The sequence below is a fragment of the Leopardus geoffroyi genome, chromosome D1, assembly GCF_018350155.1.
Source record: "Leopardus geoffroyi isolate Oge1 chromosome D1, O.geoffroyi_Oge1_pat1.0, whole genome shotgun sequence".
Lineage (NCBI taxonomy): Eukaryota > Metazoa > Chordata > Mammalia > Carnivora > Felidae > Leopardus > Leopardus geoffroyi.
In genome coordinates, this window is record NC_059329.1 from 109,227,418 (window position 1) to 109,249,988 (window position 22,571).

The following is a 22,571-nucleotide window of genomic DNA, read 5'->3' on the forward strand; positions in this document are numbered from 1 at the left end:
CCTAACGCCTACCACTTGGAGCTGGGCAGCAGCACCTCTCAAAGTCATGGCAGATACCAACAGCCCTACATTTAGTTCATTGGTTCTCATGGACTTCGGCTTTCTCCTACCCTCTTGACCTGTTAGGGCAAGAGCCTGGAGCTGGGACAGCCAGCCAAACTGGGACTGGAAGGAATTGGATTCCATTCTAGCCCCACACAGGCAGCTATTGTGCGAGGGTCCTTGTTAAGAGGGTGAAGGGAACGGGGACTCTCGGAATCAGGAGAACTGCTTGCGGTCCCAGTTTGGCCTGTTGGGAATGTCAACTTCTCTCTGCCCCTCAGTGACCGCCTCTGCACAATGGGGGGTTCTGTGCTGCCTGGGTCCCAGAGCTGTTATAATGAGGTCCCACTTGTCCCTTTCTGGCCATAGCTACATTACCTCCTCACTTATCAGACTTCAGTTTATCTTGTCTCAGAGACCCCTATCACCGTCCCCAGCACATACACATGTCTAGGGCCCTTCGGCTTCAGGTGACTTGCCAGCAGCTCTCCAGTTACGGGAAGCAGAAAGATGCTTCCTTTGGGTCAGAATGGCTCTACCTGAGTGGGCTGACATGCTGGAGGGGAGAATACCACTGGTACTTCTGCCCTTTCTGGGTTTGGCTTTTCCTTTGGGAGTGTCGGGAGACTGGGGTGGTGATGGTGATTTTAAGAGGAAGGATCAAGGCTTGGACAGGAGGAAAGAGAATTTCCTATCCAGGGCTAGGATGTGAGCAACCTTCCTGGCTCAGTCCTTTACTGTTTCTCTTGAACCCACCTTCCCTAGACTTGGCACCCCATTATTTTTTCCTCACCCTCAGCTACTTCTCCTTGGGGGGGGGGTCAGTCAATGACATGGAGCATGCTAGAAAGAAGATATGAAGGGTGTGGGTGTGGGGGGAAAATGAGACCATTTTATTTGAGTTTTCCAGCTCACTTGCCCAACACCACACACTCACGCAGGCAGTGAGCCTGTCAGTGAGAGGGCAGGGCTAAAATGGGAAGGGGACCTTCAGAGCTAGTGGCGGAGGTGAGGACAGAAACTGAATTGACTGACAGATTAGGATAAGGAAAGGTGGGAGCTGGACAGGCAGGGGGCATCTGCACATTCCTCCCTCAGACGCACAGGCCACTGGTGGTGGCAGGGTGGGTAAGTGAGGCAGCGTCGACTCCTCTGGTAGGCCGGTGGGGATGAGGGGACAGAAAGTCCTCAGTTCATTTTCGGGACTAAAAATTACGCAAATCCTGTTGCCCGAAAGACCGTTTCGGTTCCCCCCCCCCCCCCATCAATCATTACGATGCAGCTCTTGAACGCCAGATGTTGCGAGACAGCAAAAAGACTAAGTCCCTGACCACGTTCTTGCGGAGGAGGTGGAGAAAAGGGGGCGAGGCTTTAAAACAAATGGTAGATGTTTGTACATGTTGTGGGAGCTCCAAGGAAGGAAAGGAAAGCGGGAGAAAGCTTAACGGAGACATTTGAGCGGAACTGGAGAAAGCTTAACGGAGACATTTGAGCGGAACTGATAGGTGGAAAAAGGGGCTTTACTGTGGCCCTTCCCCCAGGTCGGCAGCTGGAGCTCAGCCCGCTTCTTTCCCGGCTCCGATCCTCTTTCAGCCCATTCATCCCTCCGTGGGCCGGGGGTGGGCGGGCAGACAATCAGATACTGTTTTATCACAGGCATCGGCTGCAACCTCCCGCTTGGCGCCCGCAACCCGCGGCCGCCGGGGAATGAGTCCTTTAGGACTCCCTAAGGAACGTAAGCGTCCGGGCCTCTCGCGCCTGAGCTCGGAGTCGGGCCGGAAGGCTGATTTGCGCTTGGGCGGGTCAGACGCAGATAGCACGCCTTTGGGCGGGGTTATCTTCGTCCATAGCCCCGCCCTCGCTCCAGCTTCAGTGTTTCCCGTGCTTCAGCTCGGATCCATCCTCCCGGAGTCGGACCCTCAGAAAACGGGACCCGAGTACTACGACTCCCAGAAGGCTTCGCGGCCCGGCCGCCTGGGGACCTGGGGATCCGAAGGGGCCTGCCAACCCTCCCCCGGACGTGACGTAAGACGCTGCCGGAATTTCCGGGAAGTGGGCACCAGGTCTGGCCCGAACTTCCGGGTTGGTCGCGCGCCTTCCTGCGGCTAAGATGGCGGCCGAGCATCCCGAGCCTCCCAAAGGAGAGTTGCAGCTGCCGCCGCCGCCACCTCCTGGGCATTATGGCGCTTGGGCTGCCCAGGAGCTTCAGGCCAAACTGGCAGAGATCGGAGCTCCGATCCAGGGTAAGGAGATCGGGAGGTCAAGAGACGGAGCAGCGTAGGCCTAGGGAGAAGCGGAGCTTGGTTACCCCGGAGACCCGGAGGCGGTGGGGAGGGGCGGAGGCGGACCGCTGGGGCTCGACTGGGTCAGGCGGGCCTGCTCGGCCTGACCTACCCCATTGATCCTTTGCTTTGCCCAGCAGGGAGTCGCGAGGAGCTGGTGGAGCGGCTGCAGACCTACACTCGCCAGGTAAGTGTTGGCGGCGGGACTTGGGGATAGGCCGTTTCTGGAGGCCTTCGCGATCCGTCATGACTCGGTCTTAGTTTCTTACGTACCAAAACACAGTAAGCAAGGGCTCGCTGTTTTTGCCTGTTCTTGTCATTATCTGACGAATTGTAATCGTTTCTGTATATATATTAGTTCTCTTCAGTACCTAGCCCAAGCTCTGTCAGACAGGCGCTGGTTAAATTTTGTCGAATGAATGGGAGTGAATGTCGTTTTATGGAACAGCTCTTCTTGGACTGACCTGGAGTTCTTTCTCTTTTGCAGACTGGCATCGTGCTGAATCGGCCGGTTCTGAGAGGTGAAGATGGGGACAAAGCAGCTCCTCCTCCCATGTCGGCACAGGTAAGGAGGTTGTTCTGCTTTATAAGATGCCTTCTGTTCAGGTAGCCCGTCTCACATTAAGTGTATTGCGGATGCAACTAACAGATTGGGCAGAGAGGTAATGCAAAGACAGTTGGGAGCTCTTTAGTTTTCCGTTGGTCATGATCCTCCCCTCCTTCCTTAATCAATGTCTGTTTCTCCAAAGTCTGTCTGTCTTTTAAGATCCCAGCTTAAATAGTCTGGAAGCCAGACTTTATCCTCCTTCTACTGGAAATAACTCTTTTTTGCCTTTCCAGGACACAGTTCTCGTTTTATTTAACGAGACATTATGGCTCACTCCCTGATTTGGTTTCATGTCCTTTACATTTAGTGAGTCATTGGGACACACTGGCTCCTGTGTTAAGTCTTCTCAACTTCCATGTCCTTTCTGAGCCAGGATGTGACTTTTTCTCTAGGACAGTGGCTCTGACGGGTTTTGTTGATTTTTGTGTGTGGGATGAGGAGTTCCCAGGTGGACTTTAGAGGTGTTCTTGAATCTCCTGAAATTGTATGCAAAATCTGTATTCATGTTTTTTTGGGGAGAGAGTCTATAGCTTTCGTTGGTTGGTGCCCCAAAGTTAGCATCTTGTTTCACTGATACTGCTATAGAGTATTCTCTTTTTGAGCACAAGAACTATTTGTTATTCGACTTTGAATCCCAGCACCTGGCTCACAGTAGATCCCCGGCAAATATCTGCAGTAGAGAAATGTTTCCTAGTTGATGTTCACATTTTTTTCCACAGCTCTCTGGGATTCCCATGCCGCCACCACCCATGGGACTCCCCCCTCTGCAACCTCCTCCGCCACCCCCACCACCTCCACCAGGCCTTGGCCTTGGCTTTCCTATGGCAGTTGGACCTCGCCCACCAAACTTGGGACCCCCGCCTCCTCTCCGGGTGGGTGAGCCTGTGGCTCTGTCAGAGGAGGAGCGGCTAAAGCTGGCGCAGCAGCAGGCAGCATTGCTGATGCAGCAAGAGGAGCGTGCCAAGCAGGTGGGACAGGGGTCAGCTTGGGCCTGGGTCTCCTCAGGGTCCTAAAGGGGAAATGGAGCCTCAGAGAGAGTTGGATCCTGGGGCCAACTCCTCGGGGCAGGTCTGGACCAAAGACTAGAACATAGACCCTAGCCTGGAAGAACCCCAGGAAGCAGAGCTATGGCAGTGTGGCCCGTGGGGTGGTGGTGCCGACGTAACCTTGTTTTGTTTTTTAAGCAGGGAGATCATTCACTGAAGGAACATGAGCTGTTGGAGCAGCAGAAGCGGGTAATGCCCCCCAACCTTTGGCCCCATGGTCCAGTCCACTGGCTGTCACTTTAGTGCTTAGTGTCCAAAACATGATGCACCATTCAGATTTTCCGTGGAGGTCATCTCATCCTTAAATTCTAGTATCTCCCAGATAATCCCATCTTTTCTGGAGCCCAGGAGTTGATCAGCTACAGACTGTGATCTGTTTTTGTAGGGCTTGGGAGTTAAGAGTGGTTTTTCTCTTTTTTCTTTCTATTTATTTATTTATTTACTTACTATTAAAAAAAATTTTTTTTAAGTTTATTTATTTTGAGAGAGAGAGAGGCTAATGGAGGGACAGAGAAAGACAGAGAATCCCAAGTAGTCTCTGCTCAGTCAGCACAGAGCCCGACACAGGGCTTGAACTCATGAAACTTGAGATCATGACTTGAGCCGAAATCAAGAGTCAGTGGCCAAACTGACTAAGCCACCCACTTGCCCCTCTTTTTTTTTTTTTTTTTTTAAAGTTTATTTATTTACTTTGAGGGAAAGAGAGTATGTGCATGTGGGTGGGGAGGTGCAGAGACAGAGAGAGAGAGAGAGAGAGAGAGAGAGAGAGAGAGAGAATATCAAGCAGGCTCCATGCTGCCAGTGTGGAGCCCAACATGGGGCTTGATCCCACAAACTGTGAGACTATGATCTGAGCCGAAATCAAGAGTTGGACTCTCAACCGACTGAGCCACCCACCAAGAATGGCTTATCTGTCTTTAATTTTTTTTTTTTTTTTTTAAAGAACTTTTTTTTTTTTTTTTAATTTTTTTTTTTTTCAACGTTTATTTATTTTTGGACAGAGAGAAACAGAGCATGAACGGGGGAGGGGCAGAGAGAGAGAGAGACACAGAATCGGAAACAGGCTCCAGGCTCTGAGCCATCAGCCCAGAGCCCGACGCGGGGCTCGAACTCACGGACCGCGAGATCGTGACCTGGCTGAAGTCGGACGCTTAACCGACTGCGCCACCCAGGCGCCCCTAATTTTTTTTTTTTTTTATGTTTGTTTATTTTTGAGAGTGCCAATGGGGCAGGGGCAGAGAGGGGGATGGAGGATCCACAGGGGGCTCTGTGCTGACAGCAGTGAGCCCGATGTGGGGCTCGAACTCTTGAAATGTAAGATCGTGACCTGAGCTGAAGGTGGGTGCTCAACTGACTGAACCACCCAGGTGCCCCAGCTTATGTATCTTTAAAGGATTATTTAAAAAAAAAAAGGAAACCGGGCGTCTGGGTGGCGCAGTCGGTTAAGCGTCCGACTTCAGCCAGGTCACGATCTCGTGGTCCGTGAGTTCGAGCCCCGCGTCAGGCTCTGGGCTGATGGCTCAGAGCCTGGAGCCTGTTTCCGATTCTGTGTCTCCCTCTCTCTCTGCCCCTCCCCTGTTCACGCTCTGTCTCTCTCTGTCCCAAAAATAAATAAACGTTGAAAAAAAAAATTAAAAAAAAAAAGGAAACAAATCAGGAATATACTGTAGTCTTTTCAACAGTCCTTATAGCCTAAGATATTTACTATCTAGCCTATTACAGAAAAAAGTTTGCTAATCTCTATTAGTTCTATGTGATGTCGTTTTTGGTACCTTGGGGAGGACTTTGGGTTCATTTTGCCATTTATTCGTATTTAGACTGTGGTAGGTGTAAGTTAGGGAATGATACATAAGACATTCAGTCCCAGAGATGGGTTTTATCAGTTGATCCCAGTGGGTTACTGCGAGTATTAGAAAATAAGCATTAATAGGAGTGAATGTGGAATTGTTTACAAAGTGCTCTTTTTCCCTAGATTGTGCTAGATCTTGAGGAGCAGGTATAAGAAACGTATTTATTGTTCCTTAAAGATAACTTAATGCCTTAGGGCACATGGGTGGCTCAGTTGGTTAACTGTCCACCTCTTGGTTTCAGCTCAGGTCATGATCTCACAGTTTGGGAGGTTGAACCCCGAGTTAGGCTGTGCGCTGACAGCAAGGAGTCTGCTTGGGCTTCTCTGTCTTCCTCTCTCTGCTCCTCCCCCACTAGTACTCTCGCGTGCGCTCGTGTGTGCTCTTTCTCTTTCCTTCTCAAAATAAAAAAGAATAACTTCTTGGAAAAAACCATTGTTAGAAAATAGAAGATAGTGTGTAGCTATCTAAGTTCTCTTAGGAGAAGTGTTAAGTGTTAAGCTAAGTGTTAAGTTCTCTTTTAGGAGCCAGGAGTTTCCTGGGCTGTTTTTTTTTCTTTGTTTTTGTTTTTTTATTTCCAGGGGTTTCCTTTTCTGACAGGAGGGGAGGTCTCCTCCATTTGGATCAGTAGTCTAGAAAGGTGCAGGTGGTGAGGATGTCCAAACTCAGCCGTACCTGATTGTTCTCCATGGGTCTGTTACTTGACTTAAAGAATCCACTTGCCAGAGGCTGGCTGTTCGATGGATTTCCAAGCTGTGTCTTCACTCCCATGTCTCTGGCAGGCAGCTGTGCTCCTGGAGCAAGAACGGCAGCAGGAGATTGCAAAGATGGGCACCCCAGTCCCTCGGCCCCCACAAGACATGGGTCAGATTGGTGTTCGCACTCCTCTGGGTCCTCGAGGTAAGACCTTGGAAATGGAAGGGAAGGGAAAGGAACACGATCGAAAACTCTTGCACGTAAGTATGTACCCCGTAAAGTGCATATATTGTAAGTGTACGGTCCAATGAATTGTTTAAAACTGACCGCTCTGGGGCGCCTGGGTGGCGCAGTCGGTTAAGCGTCCGACTTCAGCCAGGTCACGATCTCGTGGTCCGTGAGTTCGAGCCCCACGTCGGGCTCTGGGCTGATGGCTCAGAGCCTGGAGCCTGTTTCCGATTCTGTGTCTCCCTCTCTCTCTGCCCCTCCCCCGTTCATGCTCTGTCTCTCTCTGTCCCAAAAATAAATAAACGTTGAAAAAAAAAAAAAAAATTTTAAAACTGACCACTCATGCAACCGGCACCTGGACCGAGAACCAAAATATTACTAGCACCCCAGAAGCTCTCACTGACTCCCTGTCAGCCCCTCCCCCTAAGGGTGGCTATCACACCTTTAGCAAAGAAGATGATCTTTTTAATGTTTATTTTTGAGAGAGAGAGAGCTCACACTTGAATGAGTGGGAGAGGGGCAGAGAGAATCCTAAGCAGGTTCTGTGCTGTCAGCGCAGAGCGCGATGTGGGGCCCGAACTCATGAACCATGAGATCATGACCTGAGCCGAATCAAAAGTTGGGTGCTTAACCAACTGAACTGGTCGGGTGGCCCCAAAGAAGGTAATTTTTAAAACGGGTGTTCTGTCTCTTTTGACCTTGCATTTCTTTCTTCTCACAGTTGCTGCTCCGGTGGGCCCCACTCCCACTGTTTTGCCCATGGGGGCCCCAGTTCCCCGGCCTCGTGGTCCCCCGCCACCCCCTGGAGATGAGAATAGAGAGGTGAGATTGGTGATTTCTTTCTAGGGACAGGAGAGGGTGGTTTAGGAGAATTCTGGGAGATGGGAGGACTTCTGGGGGCGGGAGGGTGAAGGAGGAAGCCATGCTTCGTTAAAGCATATCAAGATATGGCAGGAAATAGGGCCTGGGAGACGTTTCTGGGGCAGAGGTTCACTCTGAGGGGAGCTGAGGGATGATTTGACGCAGTCAGTGTTGCTGTCTGCTGTTGACATCCCCTGGCTGGCAGCCTTTCTGGTACAAGAGGCGGAAATCCTGGGATCATCCCCTCTGCCTGGGTTGTCTGTTGCAGATGGATGACCCCTCTGTGGGACCCAAGATCCCCCAGGCTTTGGAAAAGATCCTGCAGCTGAAGGAGAGCCGCCAGGAAGAGATGAACTCTCAGCAGGGTGAGTGTGTTGTGTCCTACGGGCTGCAGGGACAGAGAGGCTGCGGCCGAGTCTGCATTCTTCCATCCCTTCCCCAAGGAGGGTTTGAGAGAGAAACTGGCTCTCGGTAAAGAGGAGTTACTGCGGGCGAGTGGCAGGGTACCAGTGTGGGGAGTCTGATAGCCACCTTCCTCCCTTACAGAGGAAGAGGAAATGGAAACGGACACTCGCTCATCCCTGGGCCAGTCAGCGTCAGAGACTGAGGAGGACACAGTGTCTGTATCCAAGAAAGAGGTATGGGATGGAGCTGAGTCTGGAAGGAACGTCAGGAGACAGTATTTGGGCACTAAATTAGAACACCAGTTCTAATGTGTAGTAGCTGCTATTTTGTGCCAGTTTCTGTCCTACGCATTTTAGGGATTTTTTTTTTCATTTAATTGCCGTAAATCTTTGGAGTGCAGAGTACTGTGCATGCCTTTGTTTTATAGCTGCAAAAACTGAGGTTCTGAGAGGTGCAGCAATTTACTGAAAGGCACACAGCTTGAGAGGGGCAGAACTTTGGAGCCTGACTTCAAGGCGTCTTTTCTTAGCTCTTTGGGGAAATTGGATGAGGAAATTAGGCAGCAGGCATGGTACTTGGATTCTCTGACCCAATTGGTTTTCCTTATTTTGGCAGAAAAATCGGAAACGTCGGAACCGAAAGAAGAAGAAAAAGCCCCAGCGGGTTCGGGGGGCATCCTCTGAGAGCTCTGGGGACCGAGAGAAAGAATCAACCCGGTCCCGTGGCTCTGACTCCCCGGCAGCTGATGTTGAAATTGAGTACGTGACCGAAGAACCTGAAATTTATGAGCCCAACTTCATCTTCTTCAAGAGGATTTTTGAGGCTTTCAAGGTACAAGGAGCAGCATACTCTGAAGGGGCAAAGCTGAGCGGGGAAGGGGCAGGGATGGGGAAAGACAGTAAGGAGGGCATCTTTACAGCGCTGGGTTCAAGAACTAGGGAGAGACACAGCTGGGGTTTCCATGGTGTCTGTCTCCTCAGCTCACTGATGATGTGAAGAAGGAGAAAGAGAAGGAGCCAGAGAAACTTGACAAACTGGAGAACTCTGCAGCCCCTAAGAAGAAGGGCTTTGAGGAGGAGCACAAGGACAGTGACGACGATAGCAGTGATGATGAACAGGTGAGGCCCCCTCCACTGTCGGGGAGATAGGGACTTGAGATGGCTGAGATGCAACCCGTGAGGGACCATGGTGAACTCTTGGAAAGGAGAATCCCTCTGGGGTGAGCTGGGCAGTGTGATTCGCTCCTAATAGTCCTGCTCAAAAGAAGTGATGGTTTTGTTCTAGGAGAAGAAGCCCGAGGCCCCCAAGTTGTCCAAGAAAAAGTTGCGCCGAATGAATCGCTTCACTGTGGCTGAACTCAAGCAGGTGAGACCCTAGATGATCCAGCGGAGCCCGGAGCCTGGCCGTGAGACCCCATGAGGAGCTCCTAGAAATCCACAGGGGTTTTCTTTGGGGGATAGGGAGGAGGGTTTTGAAGGAGGCCTGGGTGACTTAGGTATGTGTCCTTTGAAGAAGAGAAAGAGAAAGTTTTAGATTTGAGAGGTTGGGGCTTTCTAGCGGCACGTTGCTATGGTTTCCAGCTCGTGGCTCGGCCTGACGTTGTGGAGATGCATGATGTCACCGCACAGGACCCCAAGCTCTTGGTTCACCTCAAGGCCACCAGGAATTCTGTGCCTGTGCCACGCCACTGGTGTTTTAAGCGCAAGTACCTACAAGGCAAACGAGGCATTGAGAAGCCTCCCTTCGAGCTGCCAGACTTCATCAAACGCACAGGCATCCAGGAGATGCGGGAGGCCTTGCAGGAGAAGGTAAGGGACGGGGCAGGGCTCAGATTTGCCCTGCAGGATCCACATCCTTAATATCAGCCTGTTTGAAAATCAGGTATCTTGTTCCCCAAACCTGTCTACTTCTTAACTGTCTAATTATCCGTTCTCCAGAAGTCAGCACTGCATATGACACAGGATGAGAGGGAAAGACATCAATTCGTGAAGGGTAGACAGAGCTTGCCTCGGTGTTCCGAGCTAGGTGTCCGTCTTGTCTCCTCGGTCGTCCCCCGCCTGCACTACCAGCTCTTTGAGCTGTCTGCACACAGTGACTCCTTTTCCTGCAGGCTGCCTTTGGCTGTGTCCACCGTTTTCTGTTACCAATGTGAGCCTGATACGTTTTGTGGCTAGAGATCCATCGCAGCTGTGTAACTTCTTAGATCCAAGTTTTTAAATTAAATTAAATTATCTACCTTGAGTAGCTAATACTTGTGTGTACTGCAAAAAATTCAGGAGGTACAGAAGTACGCGATGAAAACTGCCTCCCAGTTAGACTGCGGTCACCCAGTTCTCTCTGGAGGCAGCTAATGAGGTCAGTCTCTTGATCAGATGGCTTAAAAGAATATTTATCGACATTCGTAGCCAAGGATGATTTTATATGATACATCGATTTTGCGCAATATGGATTACGTAAGTTTGAGAGGTTTGAACGGGAAGGATTTTGGTGACTTGTGGAATGACGTAAATGAGGTTTTTCTTTATTTCTTTGGAAGTGTCAAACTTGGTGAATACCTTTTATGACCTATCTTCTGCCACTCTCCACAGGAAGAACAGAAGACCATGAAGTCCAAAATGCGAGAGAAGGTTCGGCCCAAGATGGGGAAGATTGACATTGACTACCAGAAACTGCACGATGCTTTCTTCAAGTGGCAGACCAAGCCCAAACTGACCATCCACGGGGACCTATACTATGAGGTTCGGGCGCGGGGGCTGGGGAGCAAAGGCTGGGCCGTTGGTCATGGCTGTGTGACTCTTGGTTGGGAAGGCTTTCTAAGCTGGTGCAGTGGCTCCTACCCTCAGCCTTAGAATTGTTCATTAACTCCCCTTGGATGGAGTAGAATTTGAAATCTTAAAATGAGGTAGTTTTGGGGCGCCTGGGTGGTTCATTCGGTTAAGGATACGACTTCGGCTCAGGTCATGATCTCGCGGTCCGTGAGTTCAAGCCCCACATCGGGCTCTGTGCTGACTGCTCAGAGCCTGGAGCCTGTTCCAGATTCTGTGTCTCCCTCTCTCTCTTACCCTCCCCCGTTCATGCTCTGTCTCTGTCTCAAAAATAAATAAACGTTAAAAAAAATAAATAAAATAAAATAAAATAAAATAAAATGAGGTAGTTTTTTGGGAGGAGAGATCCAGACCATGTCTTTAAAAAGTGGTAATTGGTTAGGGACAGAGGGCCAAGTGGTGGATGCTTGTATAAAACAATTAGGACTGAGGGTGAGAGAAAAGTTTTTATTTTTTTCCTGATCCTTGAAATAGTAGTAGTCACCGTGATATTAGGGAATTTTCGAGGTGGAAGGATCTTGGAGATGATCTTGTTGAGTGCCCTCATTTTACAGAGGAGAAAGCAGGCCCTAAATCTGGCCATGTTTTTCTAGTGGGTTAATGTCAGCACTGGAAATCTTGATTCTCCCCTCCTTCCTGGCCTTTCTTTTTCCTACGTTAGCCAGGGAAAGGAGTGCTGAGAATCGACAAGCACTAAGCAGCCCTCAGTGGGATTTTGTATCTGGTGTGGATTGGGACTTCTCATCTTTGTTCTCTTGTCCTCTTGCCATTGAACTCCCGGTGTGTGTCTGGCATTGATAATACAGCGTGCTCTGCTTTTTTTCTCAGGGGAAGGAGTTTGAAACACGACTGAAGGAGAAGAAGCCAGGAGATCTGTCTGATGAGCTGAGGATTTCCTTGGGGATGCCAGTAGGACCAGTGAGTGCCAGTTACCTTGACTGGGGAAGCCAAGAAGAGGGTGGGAATTAGGGCAGAAGGGAGACAAAGGACAGGGTTGGGCAGATGATATCCTGTTCTCTTTTTCCTGCAGAATGCCCACAAGGTCCCTCCCCCGTGGCTGATTGCCATGCAGCGATATGGACCACCCCCGTCATACCCCAACCTGAAAATTCCTGGGCTGAACTCCCCCATCCCTGAGGTGAATACTGTCCTTTCTTTCATTTTTAGCTGCCCCTGCTTGTTAACTAGAGGATGATGTAGTTTTCCTTCTCTCATCCCACCATGTCTCTCTTTCTCTTTTTTCTTCCCCCAAAAAAGGGTAATAGTTTTTGTTTTTCAAAAAATCTGACATGCTCGTCATAAAATAGTTAATTAGATTTAACAAGTTCAAAGATGAAAATAAATCACCCATAATTTCATCACTCAGAAATAATCAAGATTTAAAATTTGGCAAATGTGTTTCTGATACATACGTTGATAGAAATAATTTTATCTCAAGAATGGCATTAAGTTTTCATTTTTGAACATGCAGCGTTAAATTAAAACAATTTTAATGGGGTGCCTGGGTGGCTCAGTTGGTTAAACACTGAGTTCAGCTCAGGTCATGATCTCACGGTTTGTGGGTTCGAGCCCTGCATTGGGCTGTGTGCTGACAGCTCAGAGCCTGGAGCCTGCTTTGCATTCTGTGTCTCCCTCTCTGTGTCTGCCCCTCCCCCGCTCATGCTTTGTTTCTCTCTGTCTCTCAAAAATAAATAAACGTAAAAATTTTAATAGATAGGAAACTCATTAAAGTGAAAAGAAGGAATTGTTAAACTTCAGATAAAAACTTCTGCCTCGGCTCAGTCGGTAAAGCATCCGACTTCAGCTCAGGTTATGATCTCACGGTTCGTGAGCTCGAGCCCCGCAGCTCAAGCCTTGAGCTCTGTGCTGACAGCTGAGAGCCTGGAGCCTGCTTCAGATTCTGTGTCTCCATCTGTCTCTGTCCCCCCTGCTTGTGCTCTGTTTCTCTCTCAAAAATAAACAAACATTTAAAGAAGTTTCTGTTTATCTATCTTTAGAGAGAAAGAGGGAGAGCACGTGAGAGCCCAGGAGAGGGGAAAAGGGAGAGAGAGAATTTTCAAAGTTAGGAAAAAATCAGGAAGAAGTTAGAGTTCTGTTTTTTAAAGTACTTTTTTTAGTTTGAGACAGCATGGGCTCTACCCTGAAGGCTGAGGTTATTAGTCTGCTTTCTGCTTCCCATCTTCCCATCCTATTGCCTCTGGATTTTTGTTGCTTATTACTTTTGCTTTATAATGCTTTATGATGTTTAATTCTTCTCTGAAATCATAGTTTCCAGAGTTACCAAGTGCTAGTTTCTATTCTTTGTAGTGTGACTTTTCTCCAGGGCTTCAGAGCTCCAGGTTTTAGAGCTTAGGAGCAGAACTGACTTGCATTTCCTGTCTCGCAGAGCTGTTCCTTTGGGTACCACGCTGGTGGCTGGGGCAAACCCCCAGTAGATGAGACTGGGAAACCACTCTACGGTGATGTGTTCGGAACCAATGCTGCCGAATTTCAGGTATAGACCATGACTGTCTTACTTGAGGTCATGAAGTTTAGAGACAGTTGGTTTATAGATTCATTATCAGGGAGGAGGTGGGTGTTCTGAAGTTTCAAAGTCTGAAAAAGGGTATGCATTTCCTGAGATGTGTTGCAGGCTCTCCACTAGACTATGAGCTCTCCTTACATGGAGGCTATTGTCTGTCTGTTTACTTTTATATTCTTTCAGTTTACAACAACTTGACACATGATAGGCTTATAGTAAACATTTGCTGAATGAATGAATGATCTCTTTCAGACCAAGACTGAGGAGGAAGAGATTGATAGGACCCCTTGGGGGGAGCTGGAGCCATCCGATGAGGAGTCTTCGGAAGAAGAGGAAGAGGAAGAAAGTGATGAAGATAAACCAGATGAGACAGGCTTTATTACCCCTGCAGACAGGTGGGGAGAGCAGGGTCTGTCTCTAAAGTAGTCCGGCATTGCGGGCCTTCTCCTTACTTCAGAGCTTGTTTCTGTCTTCACAGTGGCCTCATCACTCCTGGAGGGTTCTCGTCAGTGCCGGCTGGCATGGAGACCCCTGAGCTCATCGAGCTGAGGAAGAAGAAGATTGAGGAAGCGATGGACGGGTGAGGGAGCCAGGCAGGGCTGAGAGGGAAGGACTTTTCCCTTCAGCCTCTGGGTTGGCCAGCTGACTTTCCCCCCCTTTCCTTCCCTTGTGAATCAGTTATTGAACACCAGGCACTGCTCTAGGCAGTGAAAAACGCTTGGTAAGCAGTTCATTAGAGAACAAGGTAATTTCAGGTGGAGATAGGATGGTGTAGCAAAGTAAGGTAGGTAATGGGATGTAGAGAGATTTGGGGGGTGGGGAGGTCTTTGGGAAAGCCTTGATGAGGTATTTGAGCTGAGAGCTGAATGTTAGGAAAGAGCCAGCCACAGGGTGATCTGGGGCAGGAGGAACCAGAAGTGCCTAAGACAGGCATGGGTTTCACATGGTCCTGCCATGGAACTTTTCTTAATAGGGACATAAATGTGTAGGATTGTCCAGTCTTCTTGGTGAATTGGCCCCTTTTCCATGAGATAATCTTCTTTTCTGCCCGTACAGTTCTTTGTTCCATCTTCCCATTTTCCTATGTTTTAGATTGATAGAATGTTAAAAACATTTTTTTTAATGTTTATTTATTTTTGAGAGCAAGAGAGAGGGAATGGAGAGGGAGAGAGGGAGACACAGAATTTAAGCAGACTCCAGGCTCTGAGCTGTCAGCACAGAGCCTGACATGGGGCTTGAACTCGTGAACTGCGAGATCATGACATGAGCTGAAGTTGGATGCTTAACCGACTGAGCCACCCTGGCGCCTCAATAGAACATTTTTTATGACTCCATTTTATCTCTTTTGTTGACTTACTAACTGTAAAGCTCTGTTTTGTTATTTTTAGCGGTTGCTGTAGGGTTTATAATACCCATCCTTATCACAGTCTGCCTTCAAGTGATATGCCACTTCTGGAGAGTAGCAAGCACCTAACAACAGCACACTTCTATTTCTCTCTTCCCAACCTTTGTACTGTGTCACGCTTTTTACTGTTACATGGTATAAATCCTACACTGTGGTTATTTTCGTTTAAAAGGTCAGTTGTCTTTTTTTTAAGTTATCTTTTAGAGAGATTTACATAATTAGTCATATATTAAGCTATGTAATTGCCATTTTCAGTGATCTTTCATTTCTTTGTGTACAAAGGCTTCCTTCAGCATTTCTTGTGTGGCTGCTGGTCATGAATTCTTTCAAGTGTTGGCAGTCTCAAAACTTCTTCACTTGTCCTTTTGAAAGATTTTTTTTTTTAAGTGTTTATTTTTGAGAGAGAGACAGATAGAACCTGAGTGGAGGAGGGGCAGAGAGTGAGGGAGACACAGAATCCAAAGCAGGCTCCAGGCTCTGTGCTGTCAGCACAGAGCCCTATATGGGGCTTGAACTCACGAACTGTGAGATCATGACTTGAGCCGAAGTCGGATGCTTAACTGAGCCACCCAGGCGCCCCAGAATTTTTTTTTTTTTAATGTTTATTTATTTTTTTTTTTAATTTTTTTTTTTCTTTTTCAATGTTTATTTATTTTTGGGACAGAGAGAGACAGAGCATGAACGGGGGAGGGGCAGAGAGAGAGGGAGACACAGAATCGGAAACAGGCTCCAGGCTCTGAGCCATCAGCCCAGAGCCCGACGCGGGGCTCAAACTCGCGGACCGCGAGATCGTGACCTGGCTGAAGTCGGACGCCCAACCGACTGCGCCACCCAGGCGCCCCTTTAATGTTTATTTTTGAGAGAGACAGAGAACAGGGCGAGCAGGGGGAGGGGCACAGAAAGGGAGACGCAGATTCTGAAGCAGGCTCTAGGCTCTGAGCTGTCAGCACAGAGCCCTTTGTGGGGGCTCATATCCATGAACTGTGAAATCATGACCTGAGCCTAAGTCAGAGGCTTAACTGACTGAACCACCCAGGTACTCCTCAAAGATTTTTGGAAGATTTTGGCCAGGTATAGGATTCTAGGTTGACAGTGTTTTATTAAATTTTTTTATTTCTTTCAGTATTTTAAAGATGTTGCTGTGGTGACTTTCTTGCATTGTTTCTGATGAGAAGTCTGTTTTCCTTCCTTCTTTTTTTTTAAGAATTTTTTTTAATTTTAATTTTTTAAAATTTACATCCAAATTACTTGGCATATAGTGAAACAATGAAGTCCTCATATGAGTGAAGTCATATGATTTTTGTCTTTCTCTGACTAATTTCACTTAGCATAATACCCTCCAGTTCCATCCACGTGGTTGCAAATGGCAAGATGTCATTCTTTTTGATTGCCGAGCAATACTCCATCGTATATATATCCCACATCTTCTTTATCCATTCATCTGTCGATGGGCATTTGGGTTCTTTCCATACTTTGGCTATTGTTGGTAGTGCTGCTATAAACATGGGGGAGCATGTGTCCCTTCGAAACAGCACACCTGTGTCCCGTGGATAAATGCCTAGTAGTGCAATTGCTGGGTCGTAGGGTAGTTCTATTTTTAGTTTTTTGAGGAACCTCCATACTGTTTTCCAGAGTGGCTGCACCAGCTTGCATTCCCATTCCTTTCTTTATTCTGTATATAATGTGTCCTTTTATCTCTGGCAGCTTTTAAGATTTTCTCTTTCCCCATTTTGAACAATTTAATTCTGTGTGGTATGGTGTAGTTTCTTCATGTTTCTTTGTGTGGGGTTAGGTAAGTATCTTGAATTTGTGAGTTAATCATTTTTATGAATTTTGGAAAAAATCTGATTATTTCTACAAATATATTTTCTGTTCCCTTTGCTTTCTCCTCCCCTTTGGCAAGTCCAATTATACATGTATTAGGTGTGTTTGAAGTTGCCCTCCTGCTCATGAATGCTCTGCTCATTTCAAAATACCCCTTTTCTCTTTGTATTTCATTTTAGAAAATTTCTATTCCTGTTTCTTCAAGTTTTTTCCGTGGGTTCTAATCTGACAGTAATCCCATCCAGTGTCGTTTTCATCTCTAGCCGTATGATTTGGATCTTTTCATATGTTCTGGGTGTCTATTTTTGAACCAGATGGCAGGCAGTTATAATAACATGCTGGTTCTGGGTTGATTTAAATTGATTAATTATTTTCCTCATTAAGGATTGTGTTTTCTGCTGCTGCTCATGCTTGTTTACTTTTGTTTGAAGGCCAGACTTGGTGAAATTTACCTTGTTGGGCCCAGGGTTCTTTTGTATCTTTTTTTTTTTTTTTTTTTTTTTTTTTACTTAAAAAAATTTTTTTTAATGTTTTAAGGGGGCGGGGGGCAGAGAAAGGGGGAGACACAGAATCCTAAGCAGGCTCCAGGCTCTGAGCTGTCAGCATAGAGCCTGAGGTGGGGCTCGAACTCATGAATGGTGAGATCATGACCTGAGCTGAAATCCGACGCTTAACTGACTCAGCCACCCAGGCGCCCCTCTTTTGTATTTCTACAAATCTTCAGCTTTGTTCAGGAACACCATCAAAGTACTTGGAAACAGTTTGATTATCTCAAGTCTTGCTTTTCAGGTGGGTGGTTCTTTCCCTGGCTCTGGTACTTTCCTCACACAGAGTACTTACTCCCTTGAGTACTTGAGGAGGGCCCTCTTTAGGTCTCTTGAGTTCTCAAGTCTCTGTGCTGCTGTCTCTTCCCTGAGACTCTGTCCTGTGATCTCTAGCTGCCTAGGCCTTTGTGGACTTTGGGGTTCATCCCTTCAACTCATGAAGTCCTCTGGGCTCTACATGGGTTCCCCCTCGTTTCATGGCCTGCAGACTCTCTCACTGCAGTAGACAGGGCAACTGAAGGACACACCTCATTTGTTTCCTGTCTCTCATGAGTCGCTCCCCTTTGTTACCCCATGTCCTTTGTTTCTTGTGTTCTGCCCATTTTTTGGTTGTTTCAGGTGGGAGGGTAAATCTGGTCCCTGCTACTCCTTCTCCAGAAGCAGAAGTCTCAGGTTTTGCATATTCAAGGAAGAAAAGAAAGAAGGGTACTATGGTTGGAGTATAGGGAACAAGGATTAGGTAAGACTGGCTTGGATGGTGGTTGCACCCTAGGAAGTATTGGAAGTTTAAGTTCTCTGTGTTAGAATCCCAGGTACAACTTTGGGCAGGAGCTATTGTAGTGTCTTCTCTCCTGCCATCTTCTGTGTACCAGAGTTCTTTCAGAAACTTTAAGCCTGACCCTTAGCCCTTCTTCACGTGTGGGAATCTTGGACTCTGATCTCTAAACTTGGTTCAGGGGATCCCTTAACTCAGTCTCTGTTTTCCTTCCAGGCTATATTTCCTGGAATCAGTGCCATCCCACCCCTCTCCCCACTGACACAATCCTTTCTTCTTGTGGGTCTCCATGACCTGCAGAGGCGGCCTAGGCATTGTTTTTCCTCTGGGTGTCTTGGAATCTCTTCCGGGAGCTGGGTGGAGGTGCTGCTCATGTTCTTTTTGCTTCCTCTTCTGGAAACCCTTTTATCCCTTCCTTTTTGGGCCTGATCCCATTGTCCTCTGCAGAAGTGAGACACCTCAGCTTTTCACTGTGTTACCAGAGAAGAGAACGGCCACTGTTGGGGGAGCCATGATGGGATCAACCCATATCTATGACATGTCCACAGTGAGTATTCTTTTGGGGGCTGGAAAAGGGGGCGGAAACTAAGTCTTCTAAGCCTCTCTGTAGATGACAAGACTCTGATCCCTTTTCTAGGTTATGAGCCGGAAGGGCCCAGCTCCTGAGCTGCAAGGTGTGGAAGTGGCCCTGGCACCTGAAGAGTTGGAGCTGGATCCCATGGCCATGACCCAGAAGTATGAGGAGCATGTGCGGGAGCAGCAGGCACAGGTGGAGAAGGAAGACTTCAGTGACATGGTGGCTGAGCATGCTGCCAAACAGAAGGTAGGAGGTCACAGGGGAACCCGGCTGGGTGTGAGCCAGGAACTAGGTACCAGGGACTCCTTTTTCAGTGGAGTGGTGTCCTCTCTGTCTGCTGCCCTGAGCTTCCCTGGTGCTGGAAACCTTAGAAATCCTCTGGTGGGCTGCCCTCTTTAAGGATGATGAAACTAAGGCACAGGGAGGGGAGCTCATCCAAGTCTGAGAATCCAGTTTTAGCACTCTTTTCCACAGATCTGTGTGGCTGAGTCAGGCTGCCCACCCTTGTCTTGGGGATCAGTGGGTTGTTTCACTTGTTGTAACCTGTTTCTCTTTCTCTCCTCCAGCAAAAGAAACGGAAAGCTCAGCCCCAGGACAGCCGCGGGGGCAGCAAGAAATATAAGGAGTTCAAATTTTAGGTCCCCCTCGCATACCTGGCCCTCCTTTCAGCTCTTTGTCTGGATGCTTGGGCTTCACACATGGTCCCCGAGAGCCAGCTCTCCCATAGTTCCCAAGGGCTTGTCATTTCATGTTCTTATTTTAGATCTGTTTTGTAAATAAAGCTGTTTCCCAAGGAAAGAGATGCATATGTAACACTTCTGATCCTCCTTCGTTTTTTTTATGTGTGTTTTTTTTTTTTTAAGTTTATTTATTTATTTTGAGAACAAGAGAGAGGGAGGGGCAGAGAGAGAAACTCAGGCAGGCTCTGCACTGTCAGCTCGGAGCCTGACATGGGGCTTGAACGGTGAGGTCACCACCTGAGCCGAAATCAAGAGTCAGATGCTTAACTGAGCCACCCAGGTGTCTTTTAATCCCCTCGGGCAAAAGGACTAAAAAATGGGGGCAAAAGGACTAAGACATTGGCTTTTTCTGCAACCTCGGGGCTGCCCCAGTGCCAGGGGCATGCATCTGGGTCAGATGTTGCAGTTGAGACTGGTGATAACTCCAAAGCCATGCTGAAATTGTTTCCCCACTACCTGCCTTTGTAGGAAGGCTCTGGGGCAAGTATCTCTAGGTCTGGTTTGACCTTACTACTTTGTCCTTGGGGACTAAAAATAGCCAGCTTAGCACCCTGGCTGGGCTGAGGAAGTGCAGTGGGCTTGGGAAGTAGGCCAGGTCAGGCCTTCCTAATAGACCTGTGGCCAAAAGAGTCCCAAGTCCTTACCTGGGAGGAAACACAGCCCCAAATCTAGATTGTCTGGAGTCCCCATGAATCCCTGGGTGGTTTCAGCACTCAGCCTCTAAGTTTGGTAGGGGGAGGAAGGGGGAGCTTGCTTTCTCCAGGTTCTAGTCTTCTGGTCTTCAGAAGTCTTCCCAACAGGCTAGACTAGGTTGGACTTAAGGGGCCCAACGGGCATTTGCCGGGTGCTGGGAGAGAAGTTCTGCTGTGGTGCTACTGGTGTCGCTTTGCTGGAAGTGCAGCAACTGAGATGTCGATGTCAGGAGACTTCAAGATGGTTTCTGGAGGTGATGGATGTGGGTGGTAGTGTGGGAGATCCCATGTTGGACGTGGCAATCGGGGTAGGCCTTGGGGGAGTAGGATTTTAGAAACTAAACGGTGAAGCAGAGAAAACGTTACAGGTGGAAGCAATTGAGGGCGGGGATGGGGGGCTTGGGACTCTATAATGCTTCATGGGGGGAAGGGTGGCTCAGGTGGGCCAGGGCTTAGGTTCGTAATTCACCCTTGCCAGGGCCTTTTGGACTCCAGGTCCCTGCGCCCCCTGCCTTCCATGGAGAGCAGCAGGGACGGAAACTTCACGGCCCACAGACGCACCGGGCCGACGGTGGAGTGGCCACCCGCTCCCTTTGTAGGTTGTGAAGAAACCCCGGGGCGGCAGAGCAGGGGCCAAGCAGGATGCCGCGATGCGGGCTTCGGCCTCTCTGTAGGCTCCGGGGACCCAAGGGGCCCGAGGCGCGCTCCCGCGTCAGGCCCCCCCCCCCCCTCCGCCAACCCCAGCCGGGGCCGCGCCCCGGAAAAGCGGAGTTTCCGCTGGCCTGGCTGTTGCTGCAGAGAGCACGACGGGGGAGGGGCGGACCGGGCCGGCTGGCTGCCGCTCGCACTGCGGATTTGAGGGGAGGGTCTGGCCGAGCCAGCCGGGGTCGAGGCCTCCTCTCCAGGGAAGCTAGAAGAGCGCGCCCACAGGCTCGCCTGGGGCGCGAGCGCGAGCGCGAACCCCGCCCCTTGGCGCTGGGTGGGGCCGGCGCGAGCCAGAGCTCCCCGCCCCCCCGGACACGCCCACCCAGTGTCTCGGCGGCGCGAGCCGCAACAGGCAGCGGCGGGCGAGCGCGAGGACCGCGCGCCGAGAGGCCCCGCGCGTGCGTGGAGCCTCTCGCTCGCTCGCTCGCGCGCTCGGGCGGGCGGGCTGAGGAGACGAGTCGAGCCCTCGCCGCCACCGTGGGAGAAGCCTGGGCGTCCTCTCTGCGTCGCCCCGATCCCCGTTATCCCCGCGCCCCCCACCCCCGGCCGGGCCATGGCGGAACGCGGAGGGGCGGGCGGTGGTCCTGGAGGCGCCGGGGGCGGCAGCGGCCAGCGGGGCTCTGGGGTCGCCCAGTCCCCGCAACAGCAGCAGCCGCCGCAGCAGCCGCCGCCTCAGCAGCCGACGCCCCCCAAGCTGGCCCAGGCCACCTCGTCGTCCTCGTCCACCTCGGCGGCGGCCGCCTCCTCCTCGTCCTCGTCCACCTCCACCTCCATGGCCGTCGCGGTGGCCTCCGGGTCCGCGCCTCCCGGCGGCCCGGGGCCAGGCCGCACCCCCGCCCCCGTGCAGATGAACCTGTACGCCACCTGGGAGGTGGACCGGAGCTCGTCCAGCTGCGTGCCCAGGTGAGCGGCGGGCGGGGGGACCGGGCCCTCGGGGCCGCAGGGCCAGGTCTGTGACAGGCCCCCGCCTTCTCATTCCTCTCCGTCCCAGCGCCCAAGGGAGCGCCCCCCTCCCTGGATTCCCCCTGGCTTCCCGGCCTGTTTCTAGTCGGGCCTCCCGGGACTCCTCTTGCGGGGACCCCGCCCTCTCCTGGCAGCCCCACCTTCTGCCTCGGGCCGGGACCACCCTCTTCCTCTCCCCCGATTGGGGCCTCCTGGACTCTCAGCCCTGGGCCTTCTCTCGTTGATCTGACCGAATCCGGCCTTCCTGACGGTCAGTTTCCCTGCGAATGTCACTGACTCTTTTCCCTGCCTCGTTGGCGCCCGTGGGCTGTACATATGTTACATAGATGTCCTTTGATATTATTATTTCCCAATATACTCAGCGTGTGCCAAAGTCGGTTGTCACCTTCTGCCAGATAAAGCCCATATAGTCAGTAACCCTGGAGGCTTCTAGTTGGTCTTCAGTACACACACACGTTCATTTGTGTTTCAGATTACACACATTCTGCCCCGGCCTCTGTGCGCTTGTAAAAGCCCTATTTAGTGTGTCTTTAATTGTATTTTTCATCCCCTTCCTCCTCCCCAGTCGCTAGTCACAAATTCTCTTAGCCTTGCAGGGCTACATAAAATTACTGCCTTGTTCCTAAATTCAATCCATTCCTCTGCCTGTTGGAACCATCTGGGGACTTTCCTTTCATTGGTAAAATATGCCTGAGTTTGTGATGTTTTCTGTTTCTGTATTGGCAAAGCAGTCTTTCTCCAACTCTTTGGGGACAGTGTGCAGTGTCTTACAGTTTAGCCCTTGAGCAGACACTGTGGAGCTGGTTTCGCCTAGGAAGCCCAGAAAAGTGCCTGGAGGTGATCTTTTTGTCACCTCTAAACTGAGTTGATTCTGTTGTCTTGGAGTTTTGGACCCACTCCTTATTCTTTTAGCCCAGCCTTGGGTAGGTGGACATGTCAGTAGGGGTTGAGAAGCATTGTCTGGTTCCAGCTTCAACTCTGTTTA

At 49.8% G+C, this 22,571-nt stretch overlaps 2 protein-coding genes across 5 annotated transcripts in view; both read left to right on the top strand.

The window, feature by feature from the left end:
• The first annotated feature begins 1,889 nt into the window (after positions 1-1,889).
• Positions 1,890-19,299, top strand: SF3B2 (splicing factor 3b subunit 2). Of its 4 annotated transcripts, none has more exons than XM_045486834.1 (22): positions 1,890-2,285; positions 2,465-2,511; positions 2,812-2,889; positions 3,651-3,899; positions 4,116-4,166; positions 6,607-6,724; positions 7,470-7,570; positions 7,878-7,974; positions 8,156-8,247; positions 8,630-8,845; positions 8,995-9,132; positions 9,299-9,379; positions 9,595-9,822; positions 10,603-10,752; positions 11,668-11,757; positions 11,870-11,977; positions 13,226-13,333; positions 13,613-13,755; positions 13,839-13,940; positions 18,357-18,456; positions 18,547-18,732; positions 19,053-19,299. In XM_045486834.1, the coding sequence occupies exons 1-22, from the start codon at positions 2,153-2,155 to the stop codon at positions 19,122-19,124; spliced, it is 2,688 nt and encodes an 895-aa protein (XP_045342790.1). In that variant the 5' UTR covers positions 1,890-2,152; the 3' UTR covers positions 19,125-19,299. The 4 variants fall into 4 exon arrangements, with proteins under 4 accessions (XP_045342790.1, XP_045342788.1, XP_045342792.1 ...); XM_045486832.1 differs by having other exon boundaries at positions 2,102-2,285; positions 2,462-2,511; XM_045486836.1 differs by having other exon boundaries at positions 2,109-2,285; positions 4,119-4,166.
• Positions 19,300-20,952: 1,653 nt separating this feature from the next.
• PACS1 (phosphofurin acidic cluster sorting protein 1) overlaps positions 20,953-22,571 on the top strand; it is a 156,200-nt gene continuing 154,581 nt past the window's right edge. Inside the window, exon 1 of the mRNA XM_045486830.1 lies at positions 20,953-21,526. Coding sequence (XP_045342786.1) covers positions 21,177-21,526 — 350 coding nt within the window. The 5' untranslated portion in view covers positions 20,953-21,176. The remainder of the gene's footprint in view (positions 21,527-22,571) is intronic.

Excerpts from the sequence above, each read along its gene's own strand:
- SF3B2 (XM_045486832.1), top strand. The coding sequence starts at position 2,153 with ATGGCGGCCGAGCATCCCGAGCCTCCCAAAGGAGAGTTGCAGCTGCCG. Across the intron at positions 7,571-7,877 it reads CTGGAGATGAGAATAGAGAG|ATGGATGACCCCTCTGTGGG; the intron begins GTGAGATTGGTG and ends TGTCTGTTGCAG. Across the intron at positions 9,380-9,594 it reads CTGTGGCTGAACTCAAGCAG|CTCGTGGCTCGGCCTGACGT; the intron begins GTGAGACCCTAG and ends TATGGTTTCCAG.